The 27,538-nt window shown below is 39.3% G+C and overlaps 1 protein-coding gene across 1 annotated transcript in view; it reads right to left on the bottom strand.

Moving 5' to 3' along the window:
* Positions 1-27,538, bottom strand: part of DNAH14 (dynein, axonemal, heavy chain 14) — a 376,195-nt gene that overhangs the window by 19,529 nt on the left and 329,128 nt on the right. The window contains exons 75-78 of the mRNA XM_010852937.1: positions 20,826-20,928; positions 18,616-18,843; positions 7,863-8,060; positions 1,802-1,992 (exon numbers count right to left, since the gene is read on the bottom strand). Of these exons, the coding sequence (XP_010851239.1) occupies positions 1,802-1,992; positions 7,863-8,060; positions 18,616-18,843; positions 20,826-20,928 (720 nt within the window). The remainder of the gene's footprint in view (positions 1-1,801; positions 1,993-7,862; positions 8,061-18,615; positions 18,844-20,825; positions 20,929-27,538) is intronic.

The raw sequence follows: 27,538 nt of genomic DNA, 5'->3' as shown, positions 1-27,538 counted from the left end.
GACATGAGTTTGAGCAAACTCCCGCAGATGGTGAAGGACAGGGAAGACGGAGATGGTGAAGGACAGGGAAGCCTGGAGTGCTGCAGTCCATGGGGTTGCGCAGAGTTGGACATGACTGAGCAACTCAACAACAACAAAAACAACAACAACAAGAGCTGCTTCTGAGACAGTTTGCAACTCGCATGAACTAACATTTTCCTAGCTTTGTCATTATGCTTTGTTTTTGACATTAAAGTAGGGTTACTCAGTGGAACTCATCCAAATGGTTGAAGGATCGAAAGATTTAAAAAATCAAACTCATATTCTAAGTGCAATATTTGCTTACCACTGAAGACATTACCTTGAATGTGAGAGATCTTTCAAGTCAAGTCCCACAAACAAGTTTCTAATAAACTTTTTAGCAAAGGTGGCCTAACTGCAATAATCGTAGCCTCTCCACATGACCAAAGGGATATTAAGACACATATTTGGTCTGCTTATTAAAAGCATTCCCTTATAATCATCTCATCTCTTACTGGTTTATTTACTGAACGCTAAAAGTGCAGAACTGGACTTCCCTGGCGGTCCGGTGGTTAAGACTATGCTGCTTCCGCTGCAGGGAGAGGGGCACAGGTTTCATCCCTGGTGGGTAACTAAGATCCCTGCATGCTGCGTGGTGCCCCCACCCCCTAAAAAAGCAGGGGTTGTTGTCAACCTCATTAAAAAAAGAAAAGTGCAGAATTAATCCTTAAACGTGTAGGGCCTGCAGGAAATTCAACGTGATATTCCGGGGACATACTGAAGGAGTTCCAGTTGCATAGTCTTCTATCTCTAAATGTCAGCTTTCCTTCTATGTCACAGGTAGTTAATATATGTTCATTTTGTCAGTGAAATGAGTATCCAATGATCTTATTTTGTGTCAGTAGATTTGATCTTGATGGATATGAACAAATAGCTGAAGTCATAGCCAAATCCAGTCAGATGTCATTAAAAACTTTTTTTAAATATATGGACCATTTAAAAAAGTCCTTATTGAATTTGCTACAATATTGCTTCTGTTTTATGTTCTGGGTCTTTGACCATGAGGCATGTGGGATCTTAGCTCCCCGACCAGGGACTGAACCCATATCCCCTGCATTGGAAAGTGAAGTCTTAATCACTGGACCACCACGGACGTCCCCAAATGTCATTTTAACGTGAGTCGTGTTGTCTAAAGAGACAGAAAGACTGAGGGAATGCAAGATTCCAGTGGGTTCAGAGCTTTTCTAGGTATACAGAAAAAAATGTGAGCTTCTCAGGGGGCCCTAGGGGTAAGCAATCTGCCTGCCAAGGAATCCGCCAGACACAAAAGGGGTTTGATCCCTGGATCGGGAAGATCCCCTGGAATAGGTAATGGCAACCCACTCCAGTATTCTTGCCTGGAAAATTCTATGGACAGAGCAGTCTGGCAGGCTACAGTCCACGGTGCCCCAAAAAGTCAGACACTATTGGGTGACTGAGCACACACACAAACACACACACACATGCATGTATAGGTCCTATAGAAGTAAATATAACATTTCATATTTATACAGATTCAGTTAAAAAATACCTCCCATCAGGTACAATTCACTCACTCAATGAAGATTTATCTGGAACCTACTACAGGCTTGGTAATTATATGTGTGTGTGTGCTCCTGTGTATATAAACTTGCTTCTCTGTCATTTGAAGAATCTAGTTTCTGTGTTTTTTGACTGTATTTTTCTGTAAGTAATATATTGTATATCTTCAAATGAATATTTAATAGTTTACAACTAATATTTTTTCCTGGTGAGTTCTTACCTGAACACGAGGTTGGTGATGGTAAATCTTGGTTGCATGCCAATGAGATTATCAATGAACTTCTGGGCCTGGATCTCCCTGAAACCCCTTGTGGCCTCAGGGTGTAATTCTAGGAGCTCAGGAGGGTCGTCCTCAGGTAAGGACTGGATAATGCGTATGTAGTCCTTCATGCTTCCAGATTTTGGCAGTGGCTAATACATGTGAAAATTTAAACACTGGTTAGTTTTTACCTACTGAGACATTTACTTTTGGCAATGTATGAAGATGATATTTCCCCATGAAGTTTTATACATCATTTTATGCTTATTTGTTGATGGTATACTCTAGATACTTCTGTCAAAAGTTGCACTTGGGCTATATTATAAAGTGCAGTTTCATGACAGATACATATAACTTTCTCATTGGAAAAAGAGAGAAAGGAAAAAAGAAAGGAGAGTGATTCTGACTACCCATTGCCTCAATGACCTACAGCCACAGATAATGGATACACTCAAGATTTAAGAAGTCATTTTACTTTGGTAAAGCCTATAGCAGACATGTGAGCATGATCTTAATAACTGAAGAGACTAAGGGAGTCTGGGGTGGGCAAAACTGGTGAAGGTGGTCAAAAGGGACACACTTCCAGTTAAAATAAGCAAACAAACAAAAAAAACAAGTGAGTTAAAAAGTTATTTAATAGGGAAATGAAAAGCTTTTTCTTCCTGTTTGCCAGGGATATTTCCCAGTTGACAAGTTATAACCAAGTACTGATTGGATAAAGGCTCTGTAAGGTAAGCAGTTATTCCTTTGACTGATCCAAGGTCACAACTAATTAAGAAAAAATATGTTTTTAAAAACCTATTTAGTCATAATGATAAATGTGGCTGTGCTGGTTAAAAATATGTCAAGTTCTTTAATATTCAACCCTTCAAAAGATGGAGTCTAATTCTCCTTTTCTCAACTGGAGCTTGGACTAAGTGACTGCTTCTGTCAAACATAAGTAAAGTGGAAGGGATGGAGTGGGACTTTGTTTTTTTTTTTAAGCTTTAAAATAAAATTTTATTAAAAAAAATTCAGCTCATAACATATATATTATTCTACCCTCTGTCTACCCCTACTCCCCACCATCTTTACTGAGGCATAATTGAAAAATAAAGCTATATATATTTAAGGTGTATAACATGATAATTTGATATAAATGTAAGTTGTGAAATAATGATCACAATCAAATTAATGAACACATCTATCACATCCATATAGTTATTTTGTTGTTGTTGTTGCAGTGATATTGCTTAGCATCTGTTATCTAGCATATTTCAAGTATACAATACAGTATTATTAACTATAGTTATCGTGCTATACATTAGATCCAGAGCCTATTTATCTTATAACTGAAAGTTTGAACCCTGTGACCAATATCTCCCCATTTCTCTCTGGAGTGCGACTTTGGAGACCAGGTCTCAAAAGGCACTGCATCTTCTTTCATCCTTCTTGGTTAACTCACTCAGGGGATGCCAGTTGCCATGTTTTGAGGACCATCAAGCAGCCCCAGTGCTCCCAAATGATGGAAAATGAGTTGACCTCTGGCCAACCCATGAACTTGTGAGTGAGTTTAGGAGTAGATCCTCCGGCCTCTGATAAGCGTTCATGACTGCAGCCCCAGACGATACCTTGACTGTCACCTGATGAGTAACCTTGAGCCAGAACAGTGCAGCTACACTGCTCCAAGGATGTGTGCTAGTGCAGTTTTTGTTTATTAGATTATAAACTGATTCATAAGAGATGCATGGTGTTAAAAGTGAATTATATCAGCGTGAACCAAAAGGGACAGAGGCAGTGAAACATGGAGAGAGGACTTCAGGTACTTGTACAACTACAGACAGGAAGCATGTGAGAAAACTATTTAGCTGTCAGCAAGGGCTACTTTCTATGGAACTGGAAGTCTTACTCAGAGGATGGAACTAAGATCCCAGTGGAGGGAGGCAAGAGCCTCTGAATCCTCGCAGGAAATAAAACTGAGTCCTAATCAAGGAAATGCAGCATTTACCCATTTGGGTTTCAGAATTTCTGTGGACTAGTGACTGCTGTGTGTCTTCCATTTTCCCCTCTCTGCAGGGAAGACACAGTCCTATGCCTCTCCCATCATTGCTTGTGATGTATATGGTGGCCATTGAGCATAGATCAAGTGTCTTTTAGTTTTTATTTTATAAAAGCCACTTTTTTTTTGCATATTATGCATATTTCTTCTGTGGTGTGAGCTTTCAAAATCATGACTAATTTTCCAGTTTCCATGATTTTTTCTACAAAATCAAAGAAGCTATAGAGAATAATCTTTCGAAATAAAGGGAAAAAATGATAGAGGCATTGGAGCCACTGATCTGAAGATGAAACAAAGACCAAAGACCGTGCTACCTAGGTGAGAAGTGTCTGTTGAGAGGGAAGGGCTGAGTCAAGTAACACTGCTACCTGTGGATCCGTTTTATCTTTCCCATCAATGAGTTTAACAGCAAAACACTTGTAGTGTTCGATGATGGCTTCCACCGAGTCAAAACTTTCGTCTCCTCTGAGTCCCATCCCTAGGGCAAACTGCTGATTCCTCTCCAGCAAGTGTATTTTCACATTGTAGACTTTGTTCCCATAAAACACCACCAACACTTAGGGCTCTGTCCTGTGGGTGGTGTCCTCCTTCAGTGGGCCCTGTTCTTCTTCAGTAATGCCTCTTCCACTGCCCCGAAGATGGTATTTTCCAATGTACCATTCACCGTGCTGGACATTCTTTGTCATCAGACCTTGCAGGGAAAGGTTTTTTTCCTGCTCATGATTTTATAAAGTAGCGGATTTTCCTGAGGGCCAGAGCTGGCTGGGGACTGACTTCTCTGAGGTGGGGGCGGCATGCTTTCTTTATGAGCTCTGTTTTGTGCAGTCTGGTTGTCACAAATGAAGAGCTGGCAACGGCAAGAGGAATCTCTAGAGGACTTTGGTTTTGTGACAGGTCAGATGCTTCAGGCTTCATCTGGTGATGAGGAACTGTGAGTGTCTGGGAGTCTCCTGCAGAGGTGTGGGTCAACAGTGGCCTGCTGTGGGGTCAGGGGCACTGGCAGCAGCAGTGCTGGGAGGCTTGGAGTGTCGGCATAAATCCTCTTGGAGGAGGTCGCCATATACTCTACCATACAGACTGCCAAGTGTCTTTTAATGAAAAGATCGTCAAATGAAGGGGAACTACTTAAGGAGTTACACCAAAGGAACTGCACCCAAAGAGTCTCATCTGCTCAAGATCCTTGACCTTAACACTAATGGAATGAGGACTTTCAGGGGTCTGAGAGGGAGTGAGAATATTTGGTATCTGGAAAGAATGTAAAACATCTGTGGCCAAGGATTTTGAAAGTTTAAAAACATTGCCTCAAATTATTTAACTCTCCTATCAATCTGATTCTGTGGCTGCTTGACCAATAGAACACTAAACACTATAGAATAAACATTTTGTGTCAGGTCTGGTCCTAGGCCTTAAGTGTTAGAGAGAAGAAAAAAAAAAGGAGTAACTGACCACTGACAAAGAAGAGAAATGCATTGTTCACATGGCCAGGAAAGTGGGTAGTAATGGCTTTCTTGATAGCTTCAAGGAAAACATTGACCAATTAGTGAGGGCCACAGGGAGACATCGGGGCTTCCCAGGTGCTGCAGTGGTAAAGAATCCACCTGCCAATGCTGGAGACGCAGGAATCTCAGGTTCGATCCTTGGGTCAGGAAGATCCCCTGGAGAAGGAAATGGCAACCCATTCTGGTAGTCTTGCCTGGAAAATTCCATGGAAGAAAGAGTCTGGTGGGCTATAGTCCGTGGGGTCACCAAGAGTCAGATATGACTGAGTGACTGAACACAAGCACAAGCACAGAGAAACATCAACTAAGAGAGACATTAATAAAAAATTATCTGCAGAAACTAAGATTATGACAAGGAACAGGAAGAGCTGGCAAGTTTTTATGACAAAACTGTCATAAAATTGCAGCATTTAAAGCAACTAAATAATTGAACTTATGATGTTAGAATCTATTCTGTAGTCTGATAGGATTCTGCCAGTAGAATTATATGCTTCTATGCTACTACGCTTCATATTCTCTTGAGCATACTTAAGTAACAGTCTGTATACAAAACTATGCCCACTGTACTTTTTTGCAATTTAAAAAACTTTCAAGGATAATTTTATCTTGCTGCTGCTGCTGCTAAGTCACTTCAGTCGAGTCTGACTCTGTGCGACCCCATAGATGGCAGCCCACCAGGCTCCCCTGTCCCTGGGATTCTCCAGGCGAGAACGCTGGAGTGGGTTGCCATTTCTTTGGTTGACTTTAGACTCTAAACATCTAGAGCATTATTTAAAAGTTTTTTTTTTTTCTTAATGGAAATCTAAAAAACAACTCATAGCTTTTCCTGCCTTAAAAGATTGTGTCATCTTCCTTCTCACCTTCCATCATCTCCCTTATGCAAATTCTGACCCGTCTCATTCATGTCAAGTCCTCTTTCCACACTCTCAAACCAGAGATCTGGAGGATTTTTCCCTCCGTTAGCAACCATCTGCCAGGGCACAACTGCTGTGTGTAAACTGGAGACTCTTGCTCCACAAAGATGGAGGCCTGGATGGAAGTGAAACACTAAACAGAGAGAGGACGAGGGATGACGCGGAGTTTCATCTTCTTCAGTGCTTGGGGTGGACTCCTTGAATCTCAGCTCTCCTTACTGTATGTGGCTGCACCCTGAGCACCTCAGTTTCTTCATCTGAAACTGGGGATAACATCTATTTCATATAGTTGTTTTGAGCATTAAATGAGAAAAAGACATCAGTCGACAAGTGTGGATCAGATCAGCACAGCTTAACTTGCTTCTGCTTCCTTGTGCTTTGTATTTTATACTCTAGGTTCCCAGGGGGCATGAGCCATTTATCGTTCTTTTCATTCACTGGCCAGCATATGCTGCATTTAATAGCGTACATTCCAGGTTGTGCCCTTGGTGGATGGTTGCTAGCAGCGCAAAAATCCTGCAGACCTCTGGCCTGAGAGTTGGGAGGGAGGACTTGCATCACTGTGATGGCTGGCAATTTGTATAGGGGAGGTGAATGGAAGATGAGAAGGATAATTTTTTTTAGGGGCGGGGGAGGGCGTGCCACAGTTTGCAGGTTCCCCTACCAGGGACTGAACCTGCCTCCTCAGCAGTGAAAGTGCAGATTCCTAACCGCTGGACCACCAGGGAATTCCCAGGAAGATGAGAAGAAAGATAATGCCATCTGGGTGATCATGGTAAAGTGGGTAGGGGCCTGGTGGGAGGAGGAGAAGGAGAGACAGAGGTCATACCCAGGTCATCTGTGGAGGGTCTTTAGAGTGGATAGGTAGATAAAATGGTAATGGATAGAGTGATGGTCATTTACTTTTGTAATACTAAAGGTTATGTGTGTGTGCGTGCGTGCTTTGTCGCGTCCAACTCTTTGCAACCCCACGGACTGTAGCCTGTCAGGTTCCTCTGACCACGGGATTTCCCAGGCAAGCATACTGGAGTGGGTTGCTGTTTCTTCCTCCAGTGTATCTTCCTGACTCAGGGATCTAACCCTTGTCTCTTGCATCTCCTGCACTGGCAGGTAGATTCTTTATCACTGTGACCCCTGGGAAGCCACACTGAAAGTTAATAAACACCATTAAAAGTGAATGTTAAGGGCTTCCCTGGTGGTCCAGTGGTTGAAGGTTTGCCTGCCAATGCAGGGGACATGAATTTAATCTCTGGTCCAGGAAAATTCCACATGCCATGGGGCAACTAAGCCTGAGTGCCATAACTGCTCAGCCCTTGCAGTTAGAGCCTGAGTTCTGCAAGAGAAGCTGCTGCAGTGCGAGGCCCACAGGCTGCAGCTAGAGAATAGTCTCTACTCGCAACAACCAGAGAAAAGCTTGCATGCAGCAATGAATATCCAGTGCAGCCATAAATAAATACATAAGTAGAAAGTGAAAAAAGTGAATGTTAAAATTTATTTTAATGTAGATTTTAAATAATGGCGCAATCCTTAAACATAATCAGTAATGTTAAGAAAATAAATCCTTTTCTTACCTCATCAGTAGAGAAACTGAAGTCATCTTTTAGCACTTCAGGATTACAAAATTTGTAGAGAAGGGTGTTTAAACATCGCCTGTCCCAGCTGTCAGTCACCCAGCCACCGTAAACCACCTCCCCAATCAGGTAGCGCAGTGTCTGCCAAGGAATACTGGACTGAGCACTCAGGAAATTTTCCAACACCTTTATGGCAACCTGTAGAAAATGCACTAGTTTTCATTATTTTAGCACACGTTTTCAGGTTGTTTTCATGGTTTAACATAAAATCAACAACTCAAACAGCTGCATATATTTTATCTTTAAAAATACGTGGAAAAAAAAGAATAAAAATATTAGGCTATATATTTTACTCATTGTTGTTGAACAAACTTTGAATTACTTAACTGATTAATATTGTTATTTTTTGAATAGACAAAACAAACACATAGTATTGAATTCAGAGGGCTTCCCAGGTAGCACTAGTGGTAAAGAACCCGCCTGGTAAAGCAGGTAGACATTAAGAGACGCAGGCTCGATCCCTGGGTCAGGAAGATCCCCTAGAGGAGGGCATGGCAACCCACTCCAGCATTCTTGCCTGGAGAATCCCCATGGACAGAGGAGCCTGGCAGGCTGTAATCCACAGGGTTGTACAGACACGACTGAAGCAACTAAGCATGCACAAGCACACCCTGAACTCAGAAGATACAAAAGGATAAACAAAGGAATGTAAATTTTCTCCTACTGTCTAGCCTTCAGAGCCCCTGCCATGAGGCCATCATTGTTAACAATGTCTTGAGCTACGCTTACCGACACTTTGCGACCCCATGGACGGGCTTGCCAGGCTCCTCTGTCCATGGGATTCTCCAGGCAAGAATACTGGAGTGGGTAGCCATTCCCTTCTCTGGGGGGAATCGAACCCAGGTCATCTGCATTGCAGGCAGATTCTTTACCATCTGAGCCACAAGGGAAGCCCCCTATGTAACTATATGCACATAAATTGATTTCATTCCTTCTTTTTCCCTCCTGACCTTCCCTCCTCTCTCTCTTCCTTTCTATCCTCCCTCAGTCCTTCACCTATCTTTCATCTCTCCTTCCCTCTCATCTTCTTTTTCTGTGTTCCTATCTTTATATACAACATCCTGCAACTGCCCAACCAACATATCTTGGCTACTGTTGTTCAATGGCTGCAACAATTCATATTTCCACTAACAGTTGCCACCGTTCTCTCATTCCTTCCACTGTTCTTTCATCCCTTCCTCTGCTAGGAGAGGTTGCCCTATGCAATTTTTTTGTACTTTGCTGTTAATTTGTAGTTCACTTGCTACTGGTTATTTTCAGAATCTTATGTCTATTGGTCAAGATTTGATTTTCTGTACATTTAGCTATTTTTCCTTTGGATTGTCTTTTCCTTGTTAAAATGTGAGAGCTCTTTGTATATTACAGACATTAACTCTGTAAGTTATTTGCATTGCAGATATTATCCTAAATCTGTGATTTGTCTCTTGACTTTATTTTGTGGCCATTTTCCATATAGAAGTTTTTATAATCACACATGCCTATCTTTTCTTTTATGGTTCTGGGTTTCGAATTTTAGCTAAGTTATCCCTAACTCCACAATTGTACATGTAATCTCCCAAATTTATTTTTAAAGATTTTTATTGTTTTACTATGCTGCAATTCATCGGGTTGCAAAGAGTCGGACACTACTGAGCGAGTGAACTGAACTGAACTGATACATTTAAAGTTTACTTCATTCTGAAATTTATATTTGTATACAGTATAAGATAAAGGGCCAAACCAATTTTCTCCCAGCTGGATGGCCAGAGTAACCAGTATCTTTTACTTAAAAAAAAAAAAAAAAAAAGCCCTCATTACTGAGTTAAAATATTTTCTATGTAAATATTAAAATTTCATATAAACTCAGATCTATTTCTGTATTCTCTATTATGTCTCACTGATTTGCTGTCTACTTCTGCCAAACAATATTGGATTTAGTATAGTGGATTTTTTAAAAATATGTTTTGATACCTGGTGAAGGGAGATTCTTGCAGTATTTTAATTTTTTGTATATTTCTAGTTTATTCTTCAGTGTGTCTTCTTCTATGTAACCTTTATCAATTCCAGAATCTTCCTAATAGGGTTCTAATTGGATTGACATTAAATGTGATACGTAATTTTGGAAGAATTGGTAGTTTATGATACGGGAAGTCTTCCTATTGAAGAGAGAAGGCAGGATTGAAAACAGAGATGTGGCAGCAGACTGCAAGAACTGTGTAACTTTGGAGAGTCTTTTAAGTGTTCTGAGCCTTCATTTCCTTATCTTTAAAATGAGGATAATTAGCATACTTACTTCATAAGGTTGTTGTGAGAATTAAATAATTCATATAAAGTAATCAGAACATTTTAAGCTCTCAGCAAATGTTATTCTTTTCTACTTCCTGATTTACAGTGTTCATTATTTAGGATGCATACAGCTTTTATTAAATTTGTTCCTGAATATTAAAAAAAAATTTGTCACTACTCTGACTGTACTACGCTTCCATGTCTAGGTGTTTACTGCTGGGGAAAAGTTAGTGGCTTTTATATACTTATGTTTTTATTGAGCCACTTTATTGAATTCTCTCATTACTTCTAACAGGTCTTTTTTTTAAACTAGTCTCTCAGATTTCCTAGATACACAATTATATCATCAACAAAAGGTAGCTTTTTCCTCTTTTTTCTTGCTTCTCTTTTACAGCATTAATACGAATTATCTTATTGCATTTACTAGAACTTTTAAGGCAATGTTGAATGACAATGGTGATAAAAAGCATCTATGTCTGATTCCTGGTTTTCTTTGAAACAATTTCAGTGTTTGGCTATTTAGAATAATATTTGCTTTAGGTTTTTGGTAGTCTTTTTCATATTTAAGCTGTTGCTTTGAATCCTATAAGAGTTCTTTTTAGGAATGGTACCTGGGTTCATAACAAAGACTTTTCTATATCTATTGATCTGATCATTTAAACTGAGATTATAGATTTTCAAATACTGAGCCATTTTTACATTCTTGGAATAAACCCCACTTGAGCACAGTATATCATTCTTTGCTTCATTGCTGAAACCTATTAAGTTTAATATATAATTTTTATATGAAGTCCTAAGTGAAATTAGCCTATAGTACTTTTCCAGAAGGCAATGGCAAGCCACTCCAGTACTCTTGCCTAGAAAATCCCATGGATGGAGGAGCCTGGTAGGCTGCAGTCCATGCGGTTGCTACAAGTCAGACCCGACTGAGTGACTTCACTTTCACTTTTCACTTTCACACAATGGAGAAGGCCATGGCAACCCACTCCAGTGTTCTTGCCTGGAGAATCCCAGGGACGGGGGAGCCTGGTGGGCTGCCGTCTATGGGGTCGCACAGAGTCGGACACGACTGAAGTGACTCAGCAGCAGCAGCAGCAGCAGGTATTCATATTAAAATTATGTTGATTTCATAGAATGAATTGGGGAGATTGCCATCTTTTTCTAAGTTTTGGAATAGTTTAAATAATATTAATATATCTGTTTTTTAAAATTCAGAGTGAAATAAGTTGTAAAACCATTTCATTCTGGTATTATTTGCAATTTCTTATGGCCATTGGTCTAGTCAACATTTCCATTTCTTTTTTTTATTTTATTTTATTTTTTAACTTAACGATAATGTATTGGTTTTGCCATATATCAAAATGAGTCAATTTAGAAAGTTCATATTTTTCTGGGAAATCATTGGTTTCATCTAGATTTCCAAACTTTATTAGTCTCATCAAAAACCAATTTTACAATTTATTTTTCCTTTCTACATTTTGTGTTATTTCATTAATATTAAAAATTATATTTAATTTTTATTTTTTCTAATTTCTTAAGATGAATATTTATTTCTTGCACTCTTCTTTAATAATGAATATTTGAGTTAGTTTTTTTTTTTCTGAGCATAGCTTTTGTCTCTCACATTATTTTTGATATGGTGGTGTTATTCGCTCAGTCGTGTCTGACTCTTTGCAACCCCATAGACTGTAGCCTGCAAGGCCCCTCTGTCCATAGAATTCTCCAGGCAAGAATACTGGAGTGGGTTGCCGTTTCCTTCTCCAGGGAATCTTCCTGACCCAGGGATTGAACCTGGGTCTCCTGCATTGCAAGCAGATTCTTTACCATCTGAGCCACCAGGGAAGCCCCCACATTTTTGGCTGTACCCCACAGCATATGGGATCTTATTTCCTGGGCCAGGGATCAAACCCTCACTCCCTGAATTGGAAGGCAGAGTCTTAACCACTGGACCACAAGGGAAGCACCATTTCTTTTTTTTTTTTTGGTATAAAGTAGTATAATTTCTATTATGTTTGAGATATTTTATGACTTTTCTTTAATATTCTCTTTATCTTCCCTTTTAATATTCTTATCTAGAGCTGTGTTTCTTATTTTACAACTTGTTAAGATTTCTTGGATCAAATGTTTATAGTTTATTAGATTATGACTGGAGAACGTGACCCATAAAATCATTAAATATTTTTCTTTGTGGCCATGTTTACGATTAAGTTTTCTAACAGTTCCTTAGCTGTATGAAAAAATATGAACTGTCTTTTGGAAAGATGTTAGGTTCTATCTACATCTGTTAATCAAGTTTGTCAATTGTACTATTTTCTGTCTTATTTTTGCTTATTAGATCTAATTGTGAGTTTTTTGAAATTTTCACAATAATCACATACGCATATACATTTATATAATGCATATGTACAGATACACGTGTCTATATAGACATACATGTATGTGTATATGTGCTGCTGCTGCTAAGTCGCTTCAGTCGTGTCCGACTCTGTGCGACCCCAGAGACGGCAGCCCACCAGGCTCCTCCACCCATGGGATTTTCCAGGCAAGAGTACTGGGGTGGGGTGCCATTGCCTTCAGTGTACCAGTTGTGATAAATAAAGACACCACATAATGAAATAGCTGAGAGCACAAACTCTGAAGCTAGACCACCTGTGACCAAGTCGAGCCTGTTCTGCTCACTCATTAGGCAAATTGCCAAACCTCTCTGAACTTCAACTGTAAACTAAGGATCATACTACCTTGTTTTTAGGAATGTTGTAAGATTTCAGTTAATTCATAAAGTACTTAAAACCATGTCTGAGAGAAAGCACTGTAAAAGTTAGGTTTTCATGACTGCTATATCTTCATAAACTGTTTCTCTCTCTACTACTTGGTGCTTTTTCAGCTTAAAATCCATCTTGACTGATATTAATGTTACCAGTCCTGTTTTTTGCTGTTTTTATTTTCTTGGTAGTTTCAAGCTTTTTCATTGATGTAAGGGTTTTTCATATAAACTCTGTAAAATTGAGTTTTGTTTTGTAACCCTGGTAATAATTTTGCTTCTTTAATGAAAGATTGCAATCCATTTACATTTAATGTAAAAACTGATATTCCCTTTGTATTACTTTACATTATTAGTTTACTTTGTTGTTTCTCTCCCTCCCTCATTTTAATAGGTTGATCAAACTGTTATTTATTTGCCTTTGATCTTCATTAATTTAAACATTATACTATTTCCATTACAGGTTACCTTTCCTTTCCTTGAATTCATATTAAAATAACATTCCTTTATTCAAATGAAGAGAAGTCAATTATTTTCCTACCAAAGTTTTCCATTTCCCTATTTTTTCCTCTGCATTCTCTAATGTTAAAGCTAGCAATAAGATGAAACATTTAGAAAACTTATACTTCCTTCCTCTCGTCTTTTCTTTCCTCACATAAACTCTTTGGAAGTTTTTCACTCTCCTCCTTCACTCTTCATGTACACACTTCCCTCCACTCCAACTCCTAGGCTTTATTGAGATACCTCAGTATTCTTACTACAGTTTAGTACTCTATAAAGTTTAGTAAACTATAGTTTAGTACTCTTACTAAAACTCAGCTTAAAACTATTAAGGGAATTTTTCTTGTATGACTCTTCCTCTTAAATAATCTATATTTAGCACTTAGACTACTCACCCTCAATTGTTTATTATTATCTATTTAGATTTAATAATTTACTGTAAGTTTTAACAATATACTGTTCACCACAGTTTCAATTTCTTTTCATTTTCCTTTATTTTGGGGCTCTGTTCTGATATATTTGTACAAAGGGTAGATCTTAAGCATTTTCCACAGATAGAGAACACGAGTTATGTATTATCTAAATCCTTGCATATATGCAAATATCTTTCTTTACTCTGACAGAGTGAATGATATTTTGGCTGGAAATAAGATTCTTGGCATGCAGTCTTAATCTCCCAGATTCTCTAGATGTTATTCCACTTTATTCTAGCTAGTGATGGTAGATGACAAGTGTCATCACTGTTCTTTTATAACTTGTCTTTGAAGCTTGGAGTTCAGGAATTTTCTAGCTTATGTCCAAATATGTCTTTATGACAACTCTGCCTGAATTAGGAAGGATTTTCAATCTGTAAACTCAAATCTTTCATCAGTTCAGAGACAATAAAACAGCTTTTTTCTTCTTTTTTTTCCTCTCTATTCAGTTTTCTCCTCAGGAATTCATATCATTTGAATATTTTTAGGTGTTTCCTTTAAATGCCTTCTTCATTTGTGCCTTATGATTTCCATCTTATTGTAACTTTCTTCCTATGCTCTGAGTTATTCCTTCTATTTGTTTTTTCTAGCCATTAACTCAAGTCCCAACCATGACCATTTTTTCCTTCATCTCCCTCTAACCATCTAACTCTTTTTTTAAGTTCAAGAATCACGGTGTGTGTATACAACTTCAATTAGTTGAGAGCACATGGAGCCTATGTACTAATTAACGCCTCTTTCCACATGTGTGTAAATGAATCATGCCGAAACACAGTGACACTGATCCTCTTTTAGGGATAATACATAATTGTTGGGGATCATAAATTGATCATATTTACAATCATAAATTGAGCTAATGACACAAATAAAAATTCAAAAATTTGAAAAAAAGGCAAAAGGACGACCATATATCTTTTCAATGTCATACTGGAACATTGTTTAACATGCTCACTCAAGGATTAGCAAATACTTCAGGAGTATCTGCTTTTGTTTTGATTTACTATTTCCTATTGATTAGAGCACTTTACAACTCTGGACAAGTATAGGCTAACTTATAGGAAACTGTTGGCCCTGTATCTGTTTCTTTCTGATAATGATGCAAATGAAATTTTGTCTTGTAGAAATACAAATGGTTTCTGGCTCCTAAAGAAAATTACAACCCCAAGGTTACAATTTTATTGCCTGTATGGCATTTGGCAGTTTTATATGTAATTTGATAATCATATTTCATTATAATTGTTTAAATAATTCTAAATATTTCTGTTATCCTATACTTTTAAAAGGAGCCTGGTGGCACAGTGGTAAAGAGTTTGTCTGCAATGCAGGAGACATGCGGGTTTGATCCTTGGGTCAGCAAGATCCTCTGGAGAAGGAAATGGCAACCCATTCTAGTATGCTTGCCTGGAGAATTTCATGGACAGAGGAGCCTGGTGGGCCACAGTCCTTTTCCAACTTGCAAGAGTTGGACACGGCTTAGCAATTAGACAACAAATACTTTAAAAAATCAGTTTTACCATCCTGCTGATTCTTTTATCAATGAGTTAAAAATTCTTTGATATGTGCTCATGGAACAAAAAATCATGTGTGTAAAATGTGTATGTACTTTTGTATCCTTATGGGCTCTTATAATTTTCTGTTCTATTTCCTGTGTTCTTTCTCTCTTTGGCTACTGGATCTTGTTTGATATGTTATTTTTCTTGGTCTTGTCATTGTGGCTCAGGTCCAGACTTTGGGGAGCTTAAAGTGGTGGTAGTCCTACATGTGGTGGAAACTATATTGACGTTTAGTCCTATGGGCTGGCAGATAGCATCAGTCAGTTGTCAGTCCACTGAGGAAACTCTCCAAGTTGCCTGACAGGGAGCTGACTGGGCCTGAAACTCCTCCCCTAGTGGGAGGAGCTGAGTCCAAACTCAACTTCCCACTGAACCAGAAGTTTCCACTTAATGAGAGGGGCTGTACAGCAATCCAATTTCCCACAGTTTCAAGGTGCTAGCATTTGGCGTTTCTAGACAACTACTTGAATATCAGGTACCCAGACTCAGATATCCTGGCACGCAGGCAGTCTGTTTCTTTGCCACTGGGAAGAATGCTCTCACACTCGCCACATGAAAGGGGAGGACAAAGGAGGGGAAGGCTGCTTCTTTTGGAGAGCGGTGCCACCATGTACGGAGAAGGCAATGGCACCCCACTCCAGTACTCTTGCCTGGAAAATCCCATAGATGGAGGAACCTGGTAGGCTGCAGTCCATGGGATCTCGAAGAGTCGGACACGGTTGAGTGACTTGACTTGCACTTTCATGCATTGGAGAAGGAAATGGCAACCCACTCCAGTGTTCTTGGCTAGAGAATCCCAGGGACAGGAGAGCCTGGTGGGCTGCCGTCTATGGGGTCGCACAGAGTCAGATACTACTGAAGTGACTTAGCAGCAGCAGCCACCATGTAACCAGCTGCTTCTGTTTAAGCAAGCCTCTCTGCCAAATGCCAAAAGGACAGCAGCAGCCCATAAATTCCAGCCTGAGCCAAGTAAAGCTGCTGCCTTTCACCCCACGCTCTTTGCATGACCCTGCCAACACCTGGCCCTCCGCAGTCCTTCCATTTGTTTCCCTTGCAGATGGTTTAGTGTATATTAAACCATCTGTGTATATTTATACTGAAATAAATATATACTCTAAATATGTGTGCAGAAGTGAGATCACACTATACATGTTCTGTCATAACCCAATTTTGGCAATCAATCTTATAAATGTGACTATCTTCGTCTATATCAATAGTAACAGGAATTCTTTAAAGGCTTTCAAAATATATTATCAAATTGTCTTCTGGAAAGTTACTAACAATTAAATTAGCTGTATGAGATAGTGCCTGCTTCTCTACATTTTTGTTTGTTTATTTTAGCCACCGTGGTACTGAAAGGTGGTATCTTATTGTGGTTTTAATCAATATTCCCCTAATTGTTGTATTTGGCAGTGTTCTCCAGAGAAACTGAACCAAATAGGATGTACGGGGAATCAAGGCAGTGTATGGAGGTTCCCCAAAAAACTAAAAGGAGAGTTGCCATATGACCCAGAAATCCCATTCCTAGGCATATATCTCAACAAAACTATTATTTGAAAAAATATACACATCCCAACATTCATAGCAGTGCTATTTATAATAGACAAGACATGGAAACAACCTAAATAGCCATTGACAGATGAATGGAGTATTACTCAGCCATAAAAAAGGAGGGAAAAAATGCCATTTGAAGCAACATGGATGGACCTAGAGATTATCATACTAAGCAAAGTAAGTTAGAAACACAAATACCATATGATCTCACTTATGTGTGGACTCTAGCTGCTGCTGCTGCTAAGTCGTGCCAGTCATGTCAGACTCTGTGGGACCCCATAGACGGCAGCCTACCAGCTCCCCTGTCCCTGGGATTCTCCAGGCAAGAACACTGGAGTGGGTTGCCAGTGCCTTCTCCAGTGGAATCTAGACTATGACACAAATGAACAGACTCACAGAAACAAAGAACAGGCTTGTGGATGCCAAATAGGGGAAGCAGTAGAGAGCTGGATTGGGAGTTCAGAACTAGCAGATACAAACTATTATATATATAGAATGGATAAGCAATAAAGTCCTACTACATAGCTCAGGGAACTATATTCAATATCTGGTGATAAGCCACATGGGAGAGAATATGAAAAAGAGAATCACTATGCCTATATACCAGAAACTAACACAACACTGTAAATTAAGAAAAATAGTTTGCAATATTAAACACAAATAAAGGGTTCTATATATAGAATAGTGAAGACTCTTCAGCTAAAATTTCCCTCCTACAATGGGTCAATGTAATTTTTCTTGCTTTAAATGAATAAGTAGAAACAACAAACACTTTTGTGGTGATTTTTATGTGTCAGGCACTGTTTTTAAGTGCTTTACAATTCATACTGTATTGACTAGTCTGTTCTTATTTTTCTTAAAAAAATTTTATTTTCTTATTTGGCTGTGACAGATCTTAGTTGCAGCATGTGGGATCTGGTTCCCTGACCAGGATTGAACCCCAGCCCCCTGCCTGGAAGTACAGAATTAAGCCACCGGACCACCAGGGAAGTCCCTAGTCTGCCTCTTACAATGCCCTTTGGCAGAGGTACTTTTTTGGCCGAGGAAACTAAGACCCAGAGAGGTTAGTAAGCTTGCCAAATAACTTGTAAATCCTGTACAGCTATAAGCAGAGGAGCTCTGATTTGATTCCTGAAAAGAGGGCTTCCAGGTCCCCGCTTTTAAATGTTAGTCAGCCCTCATCGCCTAGTTACAGAGTTTGTTACTTTAGTACCATGAAAAACATTTAGTATTTGTGTAGATACACTAGGCTTTTTTTATCTTATCACTACTTGCTGCTGCTAAGTCGCTTCAGTCATGTCCGACTCTGTGTGACTCCACAGACGGCAGCCCACCAGGCTACCCCGTCCCTGGGATTCTCCAGGCAAGAACACTGGAGTGTGTTGCCATTTCCTTCTCCAATGCGTGAAAGTGAAAAGTGAAAGTGAAGTTGCTCAGTCATGTCTGACTCTTAGCGACCCCATGGACTACAGCCTACCAGGCTCCTCTGTCCATGGGATTTTCCAGGCAAGAGTACTGGAGTGGGGTGCCATTGCCTTCTCCATATCACTACTTATTTGGTGTTATATACAAAGTACCAGACTTACCTCCAAGTCTGAAGAACTAAATGCATACGCAATATTCCAGCCCAATATTCCATAAATTTTTCTTTCATTGATCAGAGCATTGAAGAAACACAAGCTGAATAAAATTTTTTTCCACCATGGTCCATAGTCAGGTTTTTCAAATAACTCTTCTGTTATCTCTCCACTCCCACTGTATCCAAATGTCTGAAGTAAATTATTTTTCAGTCCCTGGGGATTTTCCACTGCAATCTTTAAAACAGATGTGAGTAAAAACAACTTGCGAGGACAGACACAGGCATTAGGACTGGTGGGGGGTGGGGGACTCTTACTTACATAGAGAACTAGCTAAGACTATATCTGATAACAGAACTTGCTAAGACTATAACTCTTTTTAAGATTCAGTACCAAATACAAAATCTTGTGTTATTCTTGTCCCATTTGAAAACTTCTGTAAAGGGATTGTATCAGATTTCCAATTGTTCCAATTCGTACTTTAAAATGAGAAGTACAACAATGTTATTAAAAGCACTCCTGTTTGCTCAGCAAGCCCAGCTTTTTAGAAAGTTGAAAGTGAAGAATTCCTATATTCTAAATGCTTGATGGCAGCTAAGTGGCTGTAACAGAATCAGGGCTGCATGGCCTCGGCAAGGCAGCAGAGAGAAGGGGCATCACATATAGTACACAGAGAACTTGTGGAACCAACAAAAGTATCTAATCATCAGTGATATGGAAAAAGAGGACAAATAACTTGGTGTGTTACTAAAGTGCTCTGTTTTCATTGAAAATTGACTGATTTCTTACCTAGGAAAATTGAAATGAGGAGGTACAGGAGGTGAAGTGGAAAGAGAATTACTTGGAGGGCTTTTTTTTAAAGAGCATGACTGTAAGTCTAAAACCGAAAGGTCTGAAGATGTTTCTTTGCTTGCACAGTTTTCATAGACATACACACATAGACATATATATGTGTATGTGTATTTCAATTATATGGATACGTATGTAGGATATGTATAAATATGTGTAGATAAGTACTATGATATATGTGTGTGTGTGTGTGTGTGTACATAAACATGAAATTTCTTTTAAAATTGAATTTATTTAATTAATTTTCACTGGAGTATAGTTAATTTACAAGGTTGTTTGTTTTTGCTGTACAGCAAAGTGAATCAGTTATATATACATATATTCACACTTTTAAAGATTCTTTTCCCATATAGGTCACCACAAAGCATTGAGTAGAGTCTCCTGTGGAACGTGAGATTTCTGAGTTAAGGATCAGACTGACTGATTTATTCACAGAGCACTTAAAATGTTCCTTGAAGTTTTACCTCTGTCGCCACCTTTCATATCCCCCTCTCCTGGATGAAGATAAAATGCTGTCTTGAGTCTCAGACAAAAAGCTGCAGATTTCTCCAATCCATGTCCCACCTTCTCCAGGAGTAGGGAAGCTGGGAAGTGCCTCAGTGCTGTGGGCTTGGGTAAATACACCCAGGGATCTGGGAAGAGCTGGGGGTCAGTGTGACAGAGAGAAGTTTCTTTGTTTCCCAAGAGTAAACTTGATTTATTCTCAGGCTGGATTGGGACTCTATCAGGAAACTGCCCATCCACCCCGTTTCCTCTGTCTTCACACTAATTGTTAAACTCGGAAGTGTGCATGTGTTTGCATATCTGGGCATGCGTTCTGCCTGTGCCACGGCCAGGCTTCTTTGTTATTAGGACTCCATCTTTTGGTCAACTGGACACTTGTTTAACAGAATTGACGCAACTCTTAGTATTTATTTAAACTTAATGGTGGATATGAGTAGAAGTCACAAATAATTTTTAAATAGGACTTTTTAGTCAATAGTTTCAACCTACTTTTTGCCAGATCCTTTTCAGAGAATTAATAACAAATTGTGAAAGAGTTAGGGGGGACCAGAGACAGGAAAAAGCTAGAGAAGCAAAAGGCAAGGAAGGACCCAAATTCTTTACTCTATCTTCTGGTTTATGGGAGTTGGAAGTTTAAGCATCCTTGTTTGAGAAAACAAACATTTAAACTGTCCAATCCTTTGAAAGCAGGGATCTTGTTTATACTTTTGCATCCTTCTGGTCCACAATGTTAGGCTGAGCACAGGAAAGATTTAGCATACTAGAATTAGCACTCTCTTCTTAATTCAGAATCATGAATACAAGATAATTTACATTCAAACGGTGCTTCAGAGTCAATATTAGTATCTCTTATACATTGCCCTTACCTTTAAACTCTTTTGAAGGATAGGAATTGGGAAAGAACTGTCTGATTTTGAGCTTAACCATAGCCTGAACTTAGGCTCTATTGTCACATCTGGACTATTAAATCTGTAAAAAGAAAACATTTATAAATATTTTAATGTGAAAAATTTTAATGAAATCAATATGTTCTAAGAATCATAGTTGTTTTAATGTTAAAATGGCCTTAGAAAATCACTTTAATAACTAACCATAAGAACTTCTATATGAAAAGGATTCCAAAATGGCGGTGGCTAAAAGACAAGGAAGGTCAAAGGAAGGTCCGAGGACCAGAGTGAAGACTTCAGGCAGAACAAACAGCACTCCTGGCTAAGCCCAATTTGCACGGGGGAGGCCCAGGTGGAGGAAAAAACATATAAAAGGAGGAGCCAAAGCGCTTTTTCATGGACTCTCTCTCCCGCGTGCGTGCGCTCTTTCTCTCTCTCTCTCTCTCTCTAAATAAAATACAGCTGTAACACTGATTTGCCTAAGAGGTATAACATGATTTGTCCAAGACCCTAGAGCTGTGACGCGCTGAGGGCTTTAATGTCCGTTGCTCCAAATCTTTGTTGTGACGAGACAAAGAACCGAGGAACATACACTCGAGTGACAGTAAGATCCATTAATTCCCATTTTGAAAAGGTAGTCTTCCCTCACTTAGGTACAAAAATGATCTAGGTTCATTGCAAAAAACTTGGAAAAAATGACAAATTAAGAACAAAATAAAAACCAGAGTTCCATTGGTCAAATCTGGCACAACTGAACATCATAATAAACATTCACAGTAACAGATTATAATCCACTAAATAAAATAGAAATCCGTGAGTCCATGCTGATGTAAGTAAACAAATGAATAAATAAATAGGGAAGAGAAAATCTCCTAATAGCAGAATTTAATTTAAAATTTACAAGAAATTATGGCATTAGAAAGTTACCATTTGGCAAATAGTCTACTAATTATGCACCCGAAAATTATCAATGGAAGTTAATAGTAGTAGGGAAAAGTTTGAGATGCGTCTCTACAGTTGGTAGATACCACTTTAATTAAATAATCAAAATGAGAAATGTCACCAGTAGTGGGAACAGTGTGGTATTTCAGGAATACCACAGAAGTGTTGTTGAATTTTTCTTTGTACATCAGTTACTTCTTGCTATGATGTACAAAGAAAGATTCAATAACACTTCTGTGGTATTCCTACAATACTGTATAAAGTAACTCTAACCATGAGAAAATAGCAGACAAACCCAAACTGATGGACATTTTACCGAATGACTGGCTTGTACTTTTCAGAAAATGTCCAAGTTGTAGAAGACAAAAACATACTAAGGAACTATTCTAGAACAAAGGAGAATTAAGAGACATGACAACTGAATGCACTGTGAAATCCTGAATTGGAATCTGGACCTAACATTTTTCTCCTTTTGCAATAAAAGATATTATTGGGATAACAGGCTAGATATGACTAAGTTCTATTGATTAGATAATCAGGTAAAGAATCTGCCTGCAATGCATGAGACCTAGGTTTGATCCCTGGGTCAGGAAGATCCCCTGGAGAAGGGAACGGCTACCCACTCCAGTATTCTTGCTTGGATAGTTTGATGGACAGAGGACCTCAAGAAGACTTGAGGTCCTCAGTCCATGGGGTAACAGAGAGTCAGACTCAACTGAGCGACTAACACAGACACAGACACACACTACAGTACTTGGAGGTCAAATGGCATTGTGTCTGCCTGGACACTGAACTTAACTTTCAAAGGATTTAAAAAATGTCATACACACATACACACATATGTACATACGAAGAAATGATAGGGTAAACGAGGAAAAGAGGTTAACAGTAGAGGAGAGTTTTTGGATCATTCTTGCATTGAAGGAGGAAACAGACAGAGCTGGACTCCATCTTAGGCCAGGCTGCGAACATTAGGCTACACGCATGGTACCCTCCCAATGGACTCTGAACTTTGTGCCTGGCGTCTATAGAAATGGCATACGAATGGAAAACCAGACCCCGTGGATAAAAGAGCCTCAGGACTTGTACTTGGACTCTCTGTTGCATAAAGAATATGCTAATTATCTCTGTAAGAGAACAAAGTGGTAAATTTCATTATGTTTACTGGGATATGACCACAGGCCTATTGATAAATATCCACTGTTTATCTAATCTTTTGACACATGAATCATGGATTAACTTTGACTGTATCTCTCTTTTACCTTGTCCGGACTAGTTTCAAGGAATTTGGGGAGGTGGGTTTGAGCAAGTACACTTAGGGTATATAAGGTTTTCACAAAAGCTGGTTGGGGTCCTTGGCTAAGAGGAGACTCTGCCTTGGGCCCGCCGATGTAATAAACTGCACTCCACTATCTGCATTGTCCTTCTGAGTGAGTTTGTTTCCTGGAATGTGTGGCTACAGCAGCATTTTTTCTGCAAGTCTGAAATTATTTTAATTTAAAAAACAAACCAAGGGACTTTCCTGGTGGTTCAGTGGCTAAGACTCCACACTCCCAACATAGGGGGCCCAGGTTCGATTCTTGTGGTTGGGGATCTAGATCCGGGATGCTGCAACTAAGAGTCCACATGCCAAAGTGAAGATTCCACCCAGTGCAGCCAAAGTAAATAAATAAATATTAAGAAAACCCCAAAACAACAAAAGCAAAAATACACCAAACAAAACAGAGAAATAAAATCTGAACTCTGATGAAGTATTATATTTTTCATTTTTTTCCCTCTCTGATTCTCTATTTCATTTTTAAAATAAAAATATGATATATACTATACATACATGTACTGTACAGGCTACAATTTGTAGCCTTCTATTTTTCCTCCTGGCAATATATTGTGAACATATTCCTTTAATTCCTAAATTTAAGAAAACTTTTTCACATTTTCCTCTCTCTGTGTGGGCTGCTAGGGTACTAGTAATAAATATTTAAAGGCTTGATTTGATAAAGAAGTATTAATTTCCCTTGATCATCCTCTGGTTATATCAGTATCAGTTCAGTCACTTAGTCATGTTGGACTCTTTCCAAGCCCATGGACTGCAGCACGCTAAGCTTCCCTGTCCATCACCAAGTCCTGGAGCTTGCTCAAACACATGTCTATAGAGATGGTGATACCATCCAATCATCTCATCTTCTGTCGTCCCCTTCTCCTCCTACCTTCGCTCTTTCCCAGCATCAGGATCTTTTCCAATGAGTCAGTTCTTCACACCAGGTGGCCAGAGTATTGGAGCTTCAGCATCAGTTCTTCCAATGAATATTCAGGACTGATTTCCTTTAGGATGGACTGGTTGGATCTCCTTGCAGTCCAAGGGACTCTCAAGAGTCTTCTCCAACATCACAGTTTGAAAGCATCAATTCTTCAGCACTCAGCCTTCCTTATAGTCCAACTCTCACATCCATACATGACTACTGGAAAAACCATAGTTTTGACTACACAGAACTTTGACAGCAAAGTGATGTCTCTGCTTTTTAATATGCTGTCTAGGTTGGTCATAGCTTTTCTTCCAAGGAGCAAGAGTCTCAATTTCATGGCTGCAGTCACCATTTGCAGAGATTTTGGAGCCCAGGAAAATAAAAGTCTGTCACTGTTTCCATTGTTTCTCCATCCATTTGCCATGAAGTGATGGGACTGGATGCCATGATCTTCGTTCTTGGAATGTTGTTTTAAGCCAGCTGTCTCACTTTCCTCTTTCACTTTCATCAAGAGGCTCTTTAGTTCCTCTTCTCTTTCTGCCAGAAAGGTGGTGTCATCTGCATATCTGAGGTTATTGATATTTCTCCCAGTAATCTTGATTCCAGCTTGTGCTTCATCCAGCCTGGCATTTCACATCATGGCCCAGGCATTCGAGAGTGACGAGGGCGTGTCTGACGGCGAGGGCGACAGGGTCACCCTCTTCAGCTTGGCCATTCAGCTGTCACCCAGCGGGCAGGCCAATGCCAAGACTCTGACTGTGATGCTGCAGGAGCAGCTGGACGCCATCAATGAAGAGATCTGGTGGGTGATTGCGAATTCAGCTCCCCAGAAACTCGGTTTCTCTGAGGAGCTGTCTTCTCCTAGGGACGTCTGAGTGTTCCACAGTAAGAAACCTGACCTCAGGTCTGCTTCAAGAATTCTCAGTTTTGAGATTGCCCTTGATTATAGAGCTCGGTCAGCCGGGGCATTCTGTCCACGGTGTGGTGTCAGCACTCTGTGGGGGGGCGTTGTGGGGTGACCCCCTCAGCTCTGAGCCACAAGGTGGGTGAGGTGCTGAGGCGGTGTCCCCTGCGGCCCGTGCACCCTCCTGTGTCCCTCAGAGCCCCCCACATTCTGGTGAAAAGCCACCTGGTGAAAGCTGGGGTTTTGGGGTTATTCTGCATATAAATTAAATAAGCAGGGTGACAGTATACAGCCTTGATGTATTCCTTTCCCTATTTGGAACCAGTCTGTTGTTCCACATCTGGTTCTAACTGTTGCTTCTTGGCCTGCATACAGATTTCTCCAGAGGCAGGTCAGGTGGTCTGGTACTCCCATCTCTTTCAGAATTTTCCTGTTTGTTGTGATCCACACAGTCAAAGGCTTTGGCATAGTCAATACAGCAGATGTAGATGTTTTTCTGGAACTCTCTTGCTTTTTCAATGATCTAACAAATGTTGACAATTTGATCTCTGGTTCCTCTGCCTTTTCTAAATCTAGCTTGAATATCTGAAAGTTCTTGTTTCACGTACTGTTGAAACGTCACTTGGAGAATTTTGAGCATTACTTTGCTAGCGTGTAAGATGAGTGCAATTGTGTAGTAGTTCGAACATTCTTTGGAATTGTCATTCTTTTGGATTGGAATGAAAACTGACCTTTTCCAGTCCTGTGGCCACTGATGAGTTTTCCAAATTTGCTGGCATATTGAGTGTAGCACTTTCACAGCATCATCTTTTAGGATTTGAAATAGCTCAACTGGAATTCCATTCCTCCATTAGCTTTTTTCATAGTGATGCTTCCTAAGGCCCACTTGACTTCGCATTCTAGGATATCTGGCTTTAGGTGAATGATCACACCATTGTGGTTATCTGGGTCAGTAAGATCTTTTTTGTATAGTTCTTCTATGTATATCTTCTTAATATTTTCTGCCTCTGCTAGGTCCGTACCATTTCTGTCCTTTATTGTGTCCATCTTTGCAAGAAATATGCCCTTGATAGCTCTAATTTTCTTGAAGAGATCTCTAGTCTTTCTCATTCTTTTGTTTTCCTCTATTTCTTTGCATTGATCACTGAGGAAGAATTTCTTCTCTCTCCTTGGTATTCTTTGGAACTCTTTGGAACCCATTTGGAACCCATTCAAATGGGTATATCTTTCCTTTTCTCCTTTGCCTTTTGCTTCTCTTCTTCTCTCAGCTATCTGTAAGGCCTCCTCAGGCAACTGGTTATATAGCATAGTTTTAATGATTGTCAATTACTCTTATTAAGCTTTTGAAACTGTTCTGAAGAACATTTTATTAATTAAAAAAATGATACAATACTATCTGTCATTCTATTGCTCCTTTATGTCTTAATACTTTTTGAATGCTGATACAATGACTGTCTGGTCCATGCTGTATCCTTAGTCTCTAGAATGATTTCTGGCAAATAGTAGGTTTCCTACAAATATTTTTTGAATTAATAATGAAAAATCTAGTAGAAATTATTGTGTCATATTTCAGAGTTTGCATCTGTTGAAATCATATAATTAAGTAATCTTCATCTTCTGATTCAAGTAATGAAACAAATGTGAAAAAGTGAAATTAGGAAATAGTTTTTAAACTGCTTAAAGAATAATAGTCTGAGAACAGAATGCATACTATTAGTAAAGGTTTTAGAAAGTTAAGCCAGACAGCTGCATTTTGGTTTCATAATTCCCTTGTGGATGCTCACAGCAGAAGAATAACGGCATGAAGAAGCAGAGACCCTCATTTAAAGGCACTTTTATCCTCTATGACCCACCTCCCAGAATATTGGAAATAAAAGCAAAAATAAACAAATGAGACCTAATTAAAATTAAAAGCTTCTGCACAACAAAAGAAACTCTAAGCAAGGTGAAAAGACAGCCTTCAGAATGGGAGAAAATAATAGCAAATGAAGCAACTGACAAACAACTAATCTCAAAAATATACAAGCAACTCCCGCAGCTCAATTCCAGAAAAATAAATGACCCATTCAAAAAATGGGCCAAACAACTGAATAGACATTTCTCCAAAGAAGACATACAGATGGCTAACAAACACATGAAAAGATGCTCAACATCACTCATTATCAGAGAAATACAAATCAAAACCACTATGAGGTACCATTTCACACCAGTCAGAATGGCTGCGATCCAAAAGTCTACAAGCAATAAATGCTGGAGAGGGTGTGGAGAAAAGGGAACCCTCTTACACTGTTGGTGGGAATGCAAACTAGTACAGCCACTATGGAGAACAGTGTGGAGATTCCTTAAAAAACTGGAAATAGAACTGCCTTATGATCCAGCAATCCCACTGCTGGGCATACACACTGAGGAAACCAGAAGGGAAAGAGACATGTGTACCCCAATGTTCATCGCAGCACTGTTTATAATAGCCAGGACATGGAAGCAACCTAGATGTCCATCAGCAGATGAATGGATAAGAAAGCAGTGGTACATATACACAATGGAGTATTACTCAGCCATTAAAAAGAATACATTTGAATCAGTTCTAATGAGGTGGATGAAAC

The sequence above is a fragment of the Bison bison genome, unplaced genomic scaffold, assembly GCF_000754665.1.
Source record: "Bison bison bison isolate TAMUID 2011002044 unplaced genomic scaffold, Bison_UMD1.0 scf7180017864317, whole genome shotgun sequence".
In the NCBI taxonomy this organism is placed as follows: domain Eukaryota; kingdom Metazoa; phylum Chordata; class Mammalia; order Artiodactyla; family Bovidae; genus Bison; species Bison bison.
The sequence above is the reverse complement of the archived record's forward strand: the minus strand, read 5'-3'. Positions and strand labels throughout refer to the sequence as shown.